The 15,205-nt window shown below is 43.2% G+C and overlaps 1 protein-coding gene across 2 annotated transcripts in view; it reads right to left on the reverse strand.

Moving 5' to 3' along the window:
- Positions 1–236: 236 nt before the first annotated feature.
- Positions 237–15,205, reverse strand: part of MYOF (myoferlin) — a 153,930-nt gene continuing 138,961 nt past the window's right edge. For both annotated transcript variants that reach the window (XM_004427840.2, XM_014785548.2), the window contains 8 exons: positions 14,352–14,440; positions 14,168–14,263; positions 10,543–10,684; positions 8,087–8,186; positions 5,260–5,450; positions 2,988–3,097; positions 2,457–2,604; positions 237–815 (listed from right to left, as the gene is read on the reverse strand). In XM_004427840.2, coding sequence (XP_004427897.1) covers positions 777–815; positions 2,457–2,604; positions 2,988–3,097; positions 5,260–5,450; positions 8,087–8,186; positions 10,543–10,684; positions 14,168–14,263; positions 14,352–14,440 — 915 coding nt within the window. In that variant the 3' untranslated portion in view covers positions 237–776. The remainder of the gene's footprint in view (positions 816–2,456; positions 2,605–2,987; positions 3,098–5,259; positions 5,451–8,086; positions 8,187–10,542; positions 10,685–14,167; positions 14,264–14,351; positions 14,441–15,205) is intronic.

Genomic DNA, 15,205 nt, shown 5'->3' on the forward strand with positions numbered 1-15,205 from the left:
GTTAGCTGTTATTATTTATTATATTTATTGTATTATATATTTATCCTATTATATTATATATTTTATTATTTATTATATTAGCCTCACTATTTATAATATTAACCCACTGGCCAAGATTTGACAGCACACATATAAAGGGTTTATGGCCAAATGGTATGCCATGGCATTCCATCCTCTGACCCAGAAGACTAGAAACTGCCTCCTTCCCAACTCGACTGACAGCAACAACAATCAGCTGTGTGTCAAAAGTGAAATGATTTTATTTGGGTTCATCAGAGGGTGAATAGAGTCTCATGACATTTATGCATATAAAATATCATAACAATGGTTATAGGCATAAATAAGAATTACTCTGTTCTATTTTTATAATACATACTCCTTTTTGTTGATTACAAATAAGAAGTATATGAAGTCAAGATGCAGAAATTTTCAAATTCTATTTCAGCAATTTCCAAAAATTGAATTATAGAACTGAGGATACATAGAAAAGATAATTTTAAAATGGAACCAGCCACCTTGACAAATGTTCTGAAAAATGTGGTTAAAACTTTTAACATTTCAAAAGACGATAAGACAATAAGATAAAAATGTTGCTTGTTGGCCTGACTTCCCAGGACCTAGATCCTCTGGGAACCAACGGGCCTGGGTGAAGCAGAGTAACCCACCCCTGGAATGCAGTCTCAGACACAAATCAAATCACTCTTGATTTTGGTCAATAAACAGAGACAGGTTTCCCTCACTGCTGGACGACTCTTGAAAAGAAGCTTTTGCTTTCATCATGCATTTGGCTTCACAATCTTCATTGACAAATAGTTCTGAAAAGGAAACAAAAACAGTGTTAAAAAATATATATATATATATATGTTAGTATTTCTCAACCTTGGAACTATGAACATTTAGGACCAGATGATTCTTTCTTTTTTTTTTTTTTGTGAGGAAGATGAGCCCTGAGCTAATATCCGATGCCAATCCTCCTCTCTTTGCCGATGAAGATTGGCCCTGGGCTAACATCCATGCCCATCTTCCTCTACTTCATATGGGACACCACCACAGCATGGCTTGACAAGTGGTGCGTTCGTGTGTGCCTGGGATCTGAACCTGTGAACCCCGGGCCACCGAAGCGGAGCAGGTGCACTTAATCCCTATGCCACCAGGCCGGCCGCCAGATGATTCTTTCTTCTTGGGGACTGTCCTGTGCATTGCAGGGTGTTTAGCAGCATCCCTGGCCTCTACCCGCTAGATGTCCATAGCACCCCCAATTTGTGACAACAAAATGTCTCCAGACATTGCCAAATGTTCTCTGGGGGACAAAAATCTCCTCCAGTTGAGAACCACTGGTTTAAATCAATAGAATCTAAATCAGGAAAAAGAAATAACTATGAGGAGTTTTTTAAATGGTCAAGACAGATTAGACTACCTACAGCTAGAAAATAATGTGCATGTACTCATAGTTTACAAACTGAAATATTATACTGCTATTGTGGTTGCATGACTATGTTCCTAAACACAAAACTATCTATATTATCATTAATATGAATTGAAGTGAGAGTATTTCAATATCTGGACTATCTCTTCTCCACTTGACAAACTGAGCTTAAATGTCCCCTCCTTGGCTGAGACTATCCTCAGCAATGGGATCCTACGGTCATTTGTTCATATCTCTATAACAGCTTGTCTCTCATAGGAATTTACTTGTTCATATGTCTGCTTGTCCCTGGGCTATGAACTGCTCATGGGCAGAAATCATGACTTGGTCATCTCTATACCCCAATTCCTAGCCTATAGTAGATACTCAATAAATTCCTTGAATGGAGGAATGAAGGTACTGCATTCGACGCATACTGCCAAACCTTCCATTTGGATTCCCATTCATGACTGGGGTGATTAAGGTTAATTTAAGTGGGAGGTTATGTGACGTGGGCCTTAACAAATGAGTACGATTTTGATAAATACACGGGCAAAGGCATAGCATTGGCAAAAACAACCTGGCAGGTAAGGGCAATACTTGTTTGGGGAACCAACTATCTAGTTAGGGTGGAGTTCAGGGTTTGTGTAGACCTATAATGAGCCCAGATTTGGGGATCTGTGAATACTAGGATAAGGAGTTAGGATACAGGATAATTGGGAACAAGAAAGTCTGAAGGCAGGAAGATCAATTGGAAATGCTGGCTATAGTCCAGAAGTACACTGATAAAGGCCTGAGGGATTTCTCCTAAAATTCCTGAAACCAAAGTTTTTTTCAGACCATAAAGTTTTGCCTGTAATTCGTGAAACCCTAAGAATGTAATTCTAATCACAGAACACATTACTTTAAATTTTCCAAAGGCTGAGGGCTGCCACACCACAACCGCTAAGTAGGTCATTCTTCTGAATAGCAATAAAGGCAAATACCAAGTTAGATGACCAACTACAATTCACACACAAAAAAGCCAAGACAAGAGGCCAAGGACTCGCACCGGTAAGGAGTACAGGAGCACGGCCACGAAGAGGAGCAGTATCAGCAGGATCAGCAGGCCGATGATGACCCACTTAAATCGGCGCCACACGATGAACTTCACGGTCTTACACGGGTTGGTGAACCAGAGGAAGGAGGTTTCTGGTCGGCTGAATTGCAAAAAAATGGCATTACTTACCCAACTCAGGAGGGACAGATATTTTACCTCAGAGCATAACACAGTTTTAAAAATAATTAATAACATTTATAAAGTCAAGAAAAGATATGATTCCCCTTAGGTAGCTGAGAAAGACTCTTGAACATATTACAGCTTCCTAAGACGCTGAAGGCACACTGGACTTGGCTTTCATGGGAAAGGAGAATGGTTACAACGAAGCCAGATCACCAACCTCCCACTCCCTACCCCCCACTATCAAGTACAAAATTAGAAGGACAACAGCTAATCCATCCCATTAAGCCAACTGGAAGGGGGGCTTTCAGACTGCAGGTGTTTGGGGATCAGACAGCGCTGAGAACAAAGAGGGCCTCTCACTTTGGTGGGTCCAGCTTGGGGTTCATGTTGGGTTCATCCCGTCCCTTCCCGGCTGGCCTCTCGTCGGCCTCCTTCTCACTGAGGACTTCCAACGTCATCTCCACTTTCCCCTTCAGTAAAGCAGAGCAGGTTAAACACATGACATCACGTTTCATAAATATTTTCACTTCGACCCAGGGAGTATTCCCTAAGCAATGATTTGTATTCTTGTAAAACAATCCTTAGATTGCCTTAAATTTTCCTCAAGAGATTTCATCACATTTCCTCTTCCATGTGTTTCTGAACTGACTCCACGTGGGAAATTGCAAGGGCAAATTGCTTTCCCTCCCTCTGCTCCCTGCTTTTTATTCTCTGTATCCCCATCATTCTAACTTTCTTGCATCCATCTCCTTGCCTTCTCACACACCTTCCTTTGTAACCTTACATGGACCCAGATTAACCTGACTACTGCTCATCACAATATCTTGCATTAACTGTCAGCTCCAAGAGAGCCTACAAGTTTCATGCTTACCACGGTACCCACCCTGTGCAGAGCAGTGTTGGCACTTAGTGGGTATCCAAAGCACACTAGCTGAATAGATGAATGAATGAGTGAATGAATGAACGCTGGCTCCCTGTTCACAGGTTCCTGAGTGATGTGCTGAGCACTGCTTAAGGCTTCTATAAGGATAATCTCACGTCATGCTCATGGCAAGCCTATAAAGCAGGTACTGCTATCATCCCCCTGTGCACATGAGGGCACTGAGGCTGAAAGAAGTCTAGAAACTTGCTCACTTTTATAGCCAGCCTTAACTAAGGTCGTAACAGGCTTACTAGGACCCTGGAAAGCCCACTAGGTCACCAACAGTTTGAGAAGCTCCAACCTGGACAATCATTTAGGCAGGGGAGCACAGATGACTCCTATGTTGATTGTGGCAAAGGGCTCCATCTCTCCAAGCCTGTTTTTTGAATCTACAAAATGGAGATAATGTCCACTCCAGGCGGTTGTCAGCAGACCTAAATGAGATTATGTGCAAACTAATCTATAGTGGCAGAAAGCAGATAGGTGGTTTCCTGGGCCAGAGGTGGAGGAAGCCATAGACTGCAAAGGGCACAAAGAAACTTTTGGGGTAATGGGAATGTTCTGGACCTTTATTCTGGTGGTGGTTTCATGAGTGTATACATCTGCCAAAACTCATCGAATTGTGCACTTTAAATGGATGTAGTTTATTTTATGTAAATTATACCTCAGAATTGTTTTTAAAAACAAGATTATGAAGGTAAGGCACTTAGCATGTTGCCTGGTTTATAATCAATGATCTCAAATGTTAGCTATCATTGATAATATGTGATAAATTAGGTAGTCTTTTGTGACACGGAATGGTAGCCCGCACTTTTGCTTCTATATTATAATATATCTTGAGTTCTTCAAACTGGCTTGTAAGTTATGGCCTTCTTGTTCAGATGTCAGCACTCCCTGATTCTCCACCTTTTTAAAATTAATTCATTTATTTATTTTTTTTTGAGGAAGATTGGCCCTGCGCTAACATCTGTTGCCAATCTTCCTCTTTTTTTTTCTTTTTTCTCCCCAAAGCCCCAGTACATAGTTGTGTATCATAGTTGTGCAGTTGTAGACTTCTTCTGTATGGGACGTCACCTTAGCCTGGCTTGATGAGTGGTGAGTAGGTCCGCGCCTGGATCCGAACCGGCAAACCCCGGGCCGCCAAAGTGGAACGCGCAAACTTAACCATTACGCCACCAGGCCAGCCCTTAATTAATTAATTTATTTATTTTTATTTATTTTATTTATTTTTTTTGTGAGGAAGATCAGCCCTGAGCTAATATCCATGCTAATCCTCCTCTTTTTGCTGAGGAAGACCGGCTCTGAGCTAACATCTATTGCCAATCCTCCTCCTTTTTTGTCCCCAAAGCCCCAGTAGATAGTTCTATTTTTTTTTAATGAGAAGAGCTCATATTTGAAGCTACTGGATTGTACTTGAAACTCAGCATAAATTAGCCTTCGTGGTAAAGAAGGGTCCTAAAGAAACACCGTGTAACCACTCAGCCTCCCAGTTTTTTGACAATTCCAATCCCTCTACCTTCCACTTAACCCCAAACATATGCTCACAGCATCTCCCATCTTCTCTTATAATCCCAGGTCCAAACTGTCCCCATAATTTAAATTCTCATCAATTTAACACTTCCTTATTTTATCTAGAGTAAATCTATTGATAAAGGGCAAAACCTAAATGATAAAAGGAATAAACAACCCCCAACCAAGAAATACTCATACAGCCATCACACGGGAGCCATTTTTATCTGCATAGCACGGCCACCATCCTTTCATGGACTTTTGCTCAAAGAGTGAGGCGGTTTTAGCTTTAAGGGGGTTCATGGCTGTGAGGTCCGGAATCATGTCCAAATTGCATTTCTCTGATGATTTTGCTGGAATGATGGTACGATGCAAATCAAGTTCCAGGAAACCTAGCCAAGGAAACATTAAACCCAAATAAGCTTCAAATGGATCAGCCGTTGTTCATAAGTGAACAGAATGTTCTTGTCAGAGGAGAGGCAGACAGTGATTTTGAACAGGTGATGGGTGAGTTAGAGAAAGGGACCCTGGTAGATGTTTAAAATTCTTTCCAGATAGGATGGAAAAGAGCAGAAGAAATGTTTGTCCCCTGCTCTGCATCTCACAGAGGACTACATCTTTTGTTTCTCAAAGAGACAAGCTCTTCTACAAGCTCAAAATAATTAAACATCTATAGACAAGATTTCCACTGAACTTGGATTTGAAATTTGCTCATATTGGTTCTGAGCTGCCCTGAACACAGAGGTCATTTGGCTTTGGGTAAAGACAATTGGCACTCGGAACACGGGTAGCCCCATAGAAGAGGCACGTTTAAGTCTCTCCTAGTGTAACCTCAGAAACAGGAGATTGAGAAGGAACATAACAACTCAGAACATTTTCTCTGGAAACTAGGAAGCCCAGATCAGGATGCCTGGAGAAGCATATTTTCTCTTCCATGATGTGAAGCATTAATTATTTGGTACCACTTTAACTGACTGTCTTTTTTTTTTTTTTTTTTTGGTGAGGAAGATTAGCCCTGAGCTAGTATCTATTGCTAATCCTCCTCTTTTTGCTGAGGAAGATTGGCCCTGGGCTAACATCCATGCCCCTCTTCCTCTACTTTATATGTGGGACGCCGGCCACAGCATGGCTTGGTTAAGCGGTGCATAGGTTCGCACCCGGGATCTGAACCTGCGAGCTCCGGGCCACCAAAGCAGAGCACGCAAACTTAATCACTACACCACCAGGCCGGCCCCTTAACTGACTGTCTTTTGGGCTTGGGAACTCCCATGAGCCCTTTCCTTAAGAAAATGGTACGTGTGATATGGAGTCAAGTCTCTGGCCTACTGGGACAAGAGTTGATCTTCAACAGTGGCAGCAAAGGGCAACAGGGAGGTTGTGGAAGATTCTCTTTAAACTGTCAGGTTGAGAGCCTGCCCTTCATCTTATAATGGATCCATAGCCCACGATTTACTCAGCCTCTCTTGAGCTAATCCCTGTGTTTATGTTGTCTCTCCTTTTGGTGATAACTACAATTTGCCCACTAGCCATTTTGAAATATACTCATTCCCATTATTTGTGGTCAGACTATTTTGTTTACATTCCAAGGGAAAACCTTCTACTATTCTGGAATTTACTTATAAAGTAAATTTAAAAAGTTAGCATATAAAATAAATTTATAAGTTAGCATGCTTGCACACTCATTTGTTTGTTCAACTCTCATTAAGCACCAGCTAAGTCAAAGCCACTGCATTTAGTGTTGTGAGGGGTAAAAGGATGAACAAGACACAGCCATTGGCCACTGGGAGCTACTGTAACAGTTGGCTAAGAGAAAGTGAGGTCTGAACCGGCAAGTGGCAGAGATCATAGAAATAAGAAAATAAACATGGGTGATAAAGCAGATTACATTGCTAGGAACTGAGTGGGAGAAAGAGAGGAGGACTCTGGTTGCTTTCGCCTGGGAGGCTGGGACAATGGAGGGGCCATGAACAGCAAAAGAAGTTCATGAGGACAGCAGCTATGAGGTTAGGGATGAAAGGCTGAGGTTGATTTTAGTCATGATAAATTTGAGGTGCCAGCCAAACAAAAAGGTGAAAGTTTCTGGTGGGGAATTGGGAATAATCATCATCATCATATTTTTTTTATTAATAGAGATATAATTGGCATATAACATTGTGAAAGTTTAAGGGGTATGATGTGTTGATTTGATACATCGATATATTGCAATATGATTCATTATAATAGTTTCTTATTACTATATGTCAGGCAGTGTGGCTGGTCAGGAGTTTAGGAGTCATACCTTGCTGAAAGGTGAAAGGTGAAGCTTCACCTTCGACTGAGATGAAAGTGGGTTCCTCACTGGGGGGGCCTGGGGAAGAGCTGAGGAACCCCAGGGAAGGCAAAGGACTGTATGTAGGGAGGCCGAGGAAGATACAGAGCAGGCCAGCGAGACAGACCCAAGGCCCGGGAGAGCGGAAACCACAAGAGCACTGTGCTACTGGGAGGGGCGTGTGTGTGCGTGCCACGAAAGGGAGGCGCCCAGAGCAGGGGGATTTAACCAGTGCCTTCAACCACAGAGGAGGATGGACCTGGGGGAAGAACAATGGCTGGGGAGACTGGAGGACCTCACTAACTTTGAGAGCAACGTAGAGGAGGAGGATGGGAGCCAACGCTGAAGTGCTGAGGGGAGAGAGAGTGGGTGTTTGGAAGTGGAGACCGGGGTGCGGCATCCCTTTGTGAAAACAAGATTTGAGGCTTCACACAAAGACAGGAGCTGGTGCCAGAGCCTCCAGCCCAGAAGGAGCTGGACCGGGCTGGAAGGGTGGACGGGGCCCACAGAAAGGGGTGACATTCACTGCGCCCACTTCTCAGAGGACCTGAGACAGTGGACGGGCAGGCCACACTGCCCAGAGGACACCCAGGCAGTGAGTGTGCCCCCACCCCCAATTACCCACAAGTACTGAAGATTTAGATACTTGATTCTGTTTTAATTATTTCACTAATTCCAAGCACAATTTCTTAGAGAAAAGTATCCAAACGTAAGGCCTACCCAAGTAGTCATCCAGAGAAAACTTGTCATTGTCCCATATCTGAATGATCAGTCTGGGTGGGACCCGAAATTCAGTTTGGTCAATACTCCAGAAATGCTCCTAAAATGACAAGGGAAACAGACAAGCCAAATGACACTGATTGCTGGACTCTGAAACCCTCCCCCTGGGCGCCTTGAAACCCCAGCATTAAGGCATGGCCTTTTCTCTCCTTCGCACCCCCTGACAGCCCCTCCCCTCGGCCCCACCCCTTTACCCCGTGCGTGTGTATGGAGGGCAGTCAGGCTCCCCAGGAAATCTCAAGGCCACCAGCTGGGAGACAAAAGGGATGTCCCAGACAATTCCCAAACAGAAGGTTTCCTGCCATGTTCCTATCAGTGTGACTTCCTGCTGCCACTCCTGGGGTTTAGGGAATGATTCTCTCTCTCCCCTGAAGACCACCATGGCCTGCTTAGATTATCCTCCCAAAGCCAAGCTGTTCTAGCCCAGCCCACAATATCACCTGCTGGGGTGTCACTTCCGCTCAGCACCTTATGCTCTCCCCACAGACCTTCTGCCTGTTCCACATGGATATCTGAGCACACTCATTTCACATGGGGGTGAGGAGACTGGGGACCAGATTTGACTCTTTTATCAGCACAGATTTAAAATGTCCTGCCATTTTTGGCTTTTGAAAAATATTGCTGGTTTTTACATGCTGTGGTCAACTAAGACCCCCAGATCCCTCACAATAGATAGGTGCAGGGAGGACTGGGTAAGGGTCCTCCAAGTTCCCACCTCTGGTCCCTGCCTCTGCCCAGACAATATTAGCCAAGAATAATAACACCTCCACAGTCTAATTACACCTAAGGTCCTCTGGCCCCAGCAGAAAGAGAATCCCCCCCTGCCAATGCTCCATGAATTTGAAAGAAGATTGTTGGGTTGTTCCTTGTATTTTAGATGACATACCAGGAAAGTCACCCTTTGCAGGGCTCAGAGGGCCTGGCTCTGAGGGGCTGGGAAACCCACTCTGCTGCTGTCTGGCCCCGCTTGACTGTCCCGTGTGGGGTCATGTTCCAAGGACCACTCAGGGCACGGGGAGGTCCAGCTCCACATGTGGGTGAATAGGAAAGATAACTTTACCTAAAGCCTACCTGACCCCAAACCCCTCGCCTTCCCTTGGTCTGCCTCACCATCTCAAAGTGTGCGTGGTTCTACATCATCAGGTTGAGTCTCTGTGTCTCTAGAAAGTGCCCTTTGAAGGCATTCATCTCACCTGGCACAGAACAAGTGCTCATTACAGCATCAGCACTGAGTAGGGCCAGCAGGGTGTAGAGTCTGGCCAGATAGGACAAAGGGCATGTACATTTTGAGCAGGTGTGGGGAGGGAGTGACCAGGCAGAGCTAGAGAAAGTTTATAGAATGTGGGGGGTAGGAATGGCACAGGAGACCTATAAACAACATCTGTTATTATTACCTGCCCTGGTTTCAGGCCCCATTTTTGGGCTGAAAGTACCCAGCTTTTCCTCGGGGACTCGCCTCCTCCAGTCTATACAATTTGAGAAGAACTGATTCCATCCCTACCTCTAGAGCCGGGCCAATCAGAGCATTGCATCCCTGGGCAACATTGATTGGTTCAGGGATGGGCATGTGACCCCAAATAGGAAGAGACTCTGAGGCCCAATTCCAGAATTCTGGTTGGCGCCATGGAGGATTCGTTCTCCTCTTTCTGCTGAGGTTGCTGAGAGGGCAGGACGTGAGCTGTGGCTGCTGACAGCCATCTTGCCTCCACCAGGGAATGAGGCCCACAGAAGAAGGCAGAGCAGAGGGGTGGAGAAAGTGCGAGCAATTTCTAAAGACATCAGTTCAACCTGGGATCCAGGCATTCCTTAAGCCAGGTACCCTGGACTTTTTAGTAATGTGAGCCAATAAATCACTTTTTTGGTATAAGCCAGTTTGAGTTGAGTTCTATAACTGAGAGTCTTATTAATACAGACCATGAGGGCCCTGAACCCTCATAGAACTGCTTCTGAAGGAGGTAAGGCAGAAGCTGAGGTTTAATAAGGAAGGTAAAAGGGAAATTTTACCTACTTTAATATTTTGCCTGTGTTTGGTTAATTAGTCCAACAGTTCTGCTTATCATTGGAAGAAATCGGTCTCCCCATGAAACAAACATACACTTGGGTTGTTGTACATATTGATACAAGATGCCCACTTCTACCCTGTATCAGATACTTCACCTTGCTGCCAACATGTTAGGGGAAGGAAAGTTGTGTTCCTTATATTTCCTAATTACCCTGATAGCTGTCATAGCTGTGTGATGCTGGGCAAGTATCTGTGGGTCTCAGAGTCCCCATCTGTACCAAGAAGGAGCTGGACTCATGACCTCCAAGGGCTGAGCAGCTCTGACATTCTCTCAATGTCTGTGTTAAGGAAGGCCCAGGACATCCACTTCCCATTGGTATATTTCAGAGCTCACTTTTTTAGCAACCATACAGAGTTGTTCAGCTGGGAGGTAGTCAAATGGGAAAACAAATCTCCAGTTAAAATTCCCTTCGCCATCCAAGGACCTGTAATGGACATCTGTTTTCTGTTTGTTTTCTTCACTGCCAGGAATCCAGCTGAAAAGCAGAGGCACACCGATTTAGCTTCATGTGATTGACAAGTAATCTAGCCGCAAAATTGTGCAGTGATTAGGGTAGTGACAGGCAGGAGAACGAATGCACTTTTCTTGGGCAGGTTCCAGTTATCTACGGAGCTGGGGGCTGATTTATGAAGGGGAGGCGCTCTGTTGCATCCAACACAGGTTGTAGCCAAATAAAATATAACTAACTCCTCTAAAACCAAAGCAGGAAACCTTTTAGACTTCAGTTAACAGGGATAAGGTGAAATTTTCTGGAAAACATCAACAATTTAGCTTCTATTTTGGGAATGTTGAAGCTTGCTGGCTATGACTTCAGTCTTCATAACTATAACTCCTCAGTGTCTGTCATCACCGCTGATAGGCTCAAGGAATATGAGTTAGTTCAAAATCTTAGCATTTCCTCTTCCATATTTTACTTAGGCAAACAAAACAGGCACAACTCAAGTAATCTTACAGCTGCCTTCTTTTGTTATTTTTAAATTCACTATGATCATGTTAATGAGACTAGCAAGGGAGATGTCAGCTGCTCTTTCCATATGCAGATCTATGAAAATTCATTTCCATAAACAATTTAACATCTTAACTTTTGACAATGGAAACACTTCCTTTGGCTTGTGCCTGGCACATAGTGGACCTGCTGAAGGAATGAGTGAATGAGAGTGCCTAGGAGGAAGTTGTCACATCTGCCTGCTATTGGGAAGACTCCTGGTTGGAACCAAGGACACTAGATTTTAGACTGGTAAAGTGGTAGAATGTGTGGTTCTCAACACTGAGCACACATTAGAATCACACTGGAATCTCTAGGGAGCTTTTAAAAATACTGATGCCTGGACCCCACAGATAGAGATTCTTGGTAGGAGGCAGGCCTGGCTGTGAACTTGCTCTGCCACTTGACTCTCTGAGCCTCATCTCCCATCTGTAAAATGAGGTTAATGATATGTGCTCCTTTCACATGGTCAATTTGAGAACATAATGAGATCATGGCTTAGAAGGGCCGGAGTGGGAAGGAGGAAATCCTAACTGTTTAGGATCGTCTGTAACTAGGCACTTAGCATGCCTTATTTTATTCTTCCCAACTGCATAACTATCTCCACTTCGCAGATGAGGAAACTGAGGTTCAGAGAGGATATATATATCTTACACAAAGTCACACAGCCAGTAACAGACAGAATTAAGTATAACTCCCAGGTCTGTCTGACTCCAGCATCCAGGCCTGTTACTCAGCCTCAAAGGACCATGGTGACTAGAAAGTCGTGTGCTAATATTAGGTCTTATTATTAGTAGTGGTATTAATACCTATCAGCTACAATTGTTGTACGTTTTGATAGTCAATTAACTGACTAGATAACTTAGTTAAAAAATTCCTTTTGACAATTAACTTCTAAGCTTTTGAACTAACTCACTGAAGAGAGTCTATACTCTTCGGCTAGGACCTTAGCGGCTTCGCCCCCTGACCATCCCCAAAGCGTCACCATCATCCTGCCCCAGACCGCTCGCCCTCTGCAGCTCTTCCCTCTCTTTTTCCATTTCACATTTAATTTTAAATATGAATCTTTTCACATTTTAATCTTAAAATAAGTGAAACAACTACTCTGAGTGTATGTATACGTGTACACGTATGTATAACTTTGTATGTAATACCCATATGTGCATGTGCTAGGCATGTTATTTATGCATTACTCATCTTTTCACATATCGTATTTATATTTTAATTCCAAATATTACATGGTACTTTTGCTTTTTCATTAGGGGAGTTTTCTCTCAGTCCAGTATTACTTGAGTTTGTTTCCCTGATTTGGAAAAAAATAATGCTTATGATAGTCAAATAAATTTGCATATATATAATTAGCTGGGATTAGTTTTCCTTGGGGAATGGTAATAAGATCCTGAAATGAGAAAGAATAATGAAGAACCTGATGAAACATTCCTGTTGACAGTGAACTCAAATGATAGTAATTATATCTTTAACAAAGTTTTGATTGAAGGCCACTTGGGATCATAAGTGAAACTTTGTTCTCACTTTATGAATATATTAAATTTCAACAAGACTTATCTTTTACATGTCAAGGAACCAAACTCAGTCTCTGTGGAATAGTAATAATACCAGCTAACACTCATATAGTGTGATGGTTAATTTTATGTGTCAACGTGACTGGCCATGGGGTGCCCAGATTAAACATTATTTCTGGGAGTGTCTGTGGGGGTGTTTCTGGATGAAATTAGAATTTGAATCAGTGGACTCAGTAAAGCAGATGGCCCTCCCCACTGTGGGTGGGCATCAACCCATCTGTTGAGGTCCTGAATAGAACAACATGCACAGGAAGATAGGAATTCATCCTTTTTTCTGTCTCATTGATTGAACTGGGACATCTCATCTCATCTCATCTTCTCCTGACCTCAGACTGGGATTTACACCGTTGACTCCCCTGGTTCTCAGGCCTTCGAACTCAGGCTGAATTATACCCCCAGCTTTCCTGGGTCTCCAGCTTGAAGATGGCAGATTGTGGGACTTCTCAGCCTCCACTACTGTGTGAGCCAATTCCTCAAAATAAAGCTCTCTCTCTCTCTCTATGTGCACACACACACATACACACACATCCCACTTGCTCTGTTTCTTTAGAGAACCCTAACCAATCCACACAGTGTTTACTATCTGCCAGGCACTATCCTGAATGCTTTAAGTAACTCAGTCTTCTGACTATCCCAGAGCGGTGGGTACTATCGTTATTTCCATTTTACAGATGAGCAGCAGTGAGCTTACTAACTTGCCCAGCTAGTAGAGAAAGGACCAGAATTTCAACCCAGGTAGTTTGACTCCAGAGCCTGGCTTCTTAATCACTACACTGCTCTGTACTCAACATCTATAGTCAAGGCATAATACAAAACTAACATCAACATGGACTATTTGGAATTGAATTATGCAAGTAACAGAGTAATGAACAACTATGACACTTTACACGGTGGATGCAGGCACTCAATAAATGTTGGCGGAATTAATGATTTAAAAAAACATCTGCTAACATTTCCCCTTTTCCATGAACATTAGCTGCTGGTAATAAAATATATAGAAAAAGAAATTTTTGAAGCTTTACTTGTGCTTCTAGGTATCAGAAAGGAATAAAAATGAACTGCATGACTAAAAAGTCTCAGAAATAACAAATCTGCTTTAATAAACTGAACAAAAGCCACTTTCTTAAAAGCAAAATGAAGAAATATTTATCAGTTCCTATAGGCATTAGATATCTCTGCTCATCAACAAGGTCCATACAGTTTTCTCTTTTCTTTCTGTTCTCTCTCCCTTTGTCTCCCTGGAGGTTCCTAAGCAGATTGCATTAATGAGATAAAATAGCTTCCAATAACCAAGGATCCTACATGGACACCTTCAATAATGAAAACTGATGAAGGAGAGAGTCTGTTTCATTGCCTGAGTTTTTCAAAGGGTCTTGCATGCTAACCTTACCCTTTGACGTATATGTCACTCATTTCCTCTCCTGTGATGCTTTTCTCATCCAAGAGAACCTCCTTGGTGTTCCAGATGATCACACGCAGGTAGTATCTGAAAGGAGTACATTTTGAAGGTGCTTTTTCCTCTGGTCCTGAACCAAGACCCCAGTCCAATATAGCAGGGTCTCAAGATTACTTACTTCTTGGCTTTCCGGGGTGTGATGTTGAAAGGAGGGCCTGGTGGCCCCAAACTCTTGGGGAAAACATCCACCCACATCTGAAGTTTTCCCTAAGCCATTCAAAAATGAAAAGAGAGATGAAGTTATATTATGGGTAGTAGAGACTACAATTTTCTTTCATATTTCTTAGGTGAAACTAGTTCTTTGGGCCTGCTAATTGATTAGTCCATATGGAAGGCAAAACAAATGGAGTAGAAGAGCAAACCAAGATGAAGCTTATATCTTCAACGCCATTTAGGCCACCCACTCCCGACTCTCACCCAGGAGTCTCTGATGGCTGCATGTACCCACCTGCATCACAGTCTGAGTCTTCTCTGCTTAATAAAATGAGGGGCTTCCTATTGCTAAGACAACCCCCAGCAAACACACACACACAAACACACTCACACATACAAATGCACCCAAACACAAACGCACATACAAAGACACACCCTCTTACAACGACTTAAAGTTGCACCCTTCACCTTCAGAACAGTTCTCACGCTGTCACTCTACTTGTTATCACATTGCCTACTTGGTATCAGTGCCAGTTTTGTGACACCCAAGGGTTTCTCCACTTACCTCAAGACAGAAAATCAAAATAATGTAAAATGACATTTAATTTCGTAAAAGAAAAACTTATATGGAACTTGCCAAGGAGAGACTCAAACAATGACGAGAACGTTACTGTTCCCCAAAGTTGAGGACTCCCTGCCATTGGCTCGCTAGTGCCCACCACCTGGGAGCAGGCTTGCAGAAGCGGGAGAGTGAAAGCCTGGACTGACACTTGTGCCACCATCTTGGTAAGGCCCCACTCAGGTCTTTGTCACAGACCA

Source organism: Ceratotherium simum, chromosome 6 (genome assembly GCF_057802395.1).
Source record: "Ceratotherium simum simum isolate JZ-2026a chromosome 6, ASM5780239v1, whole genome shotgun sequence".
NCBI classification, from domain to species: domain Eukaryota; kingdom Metazoa; phylum Chordata; class Mammalia; order Perissodactyla; family Rhinocerotidae; genus Ceratotherium; species Ceratotherium simum.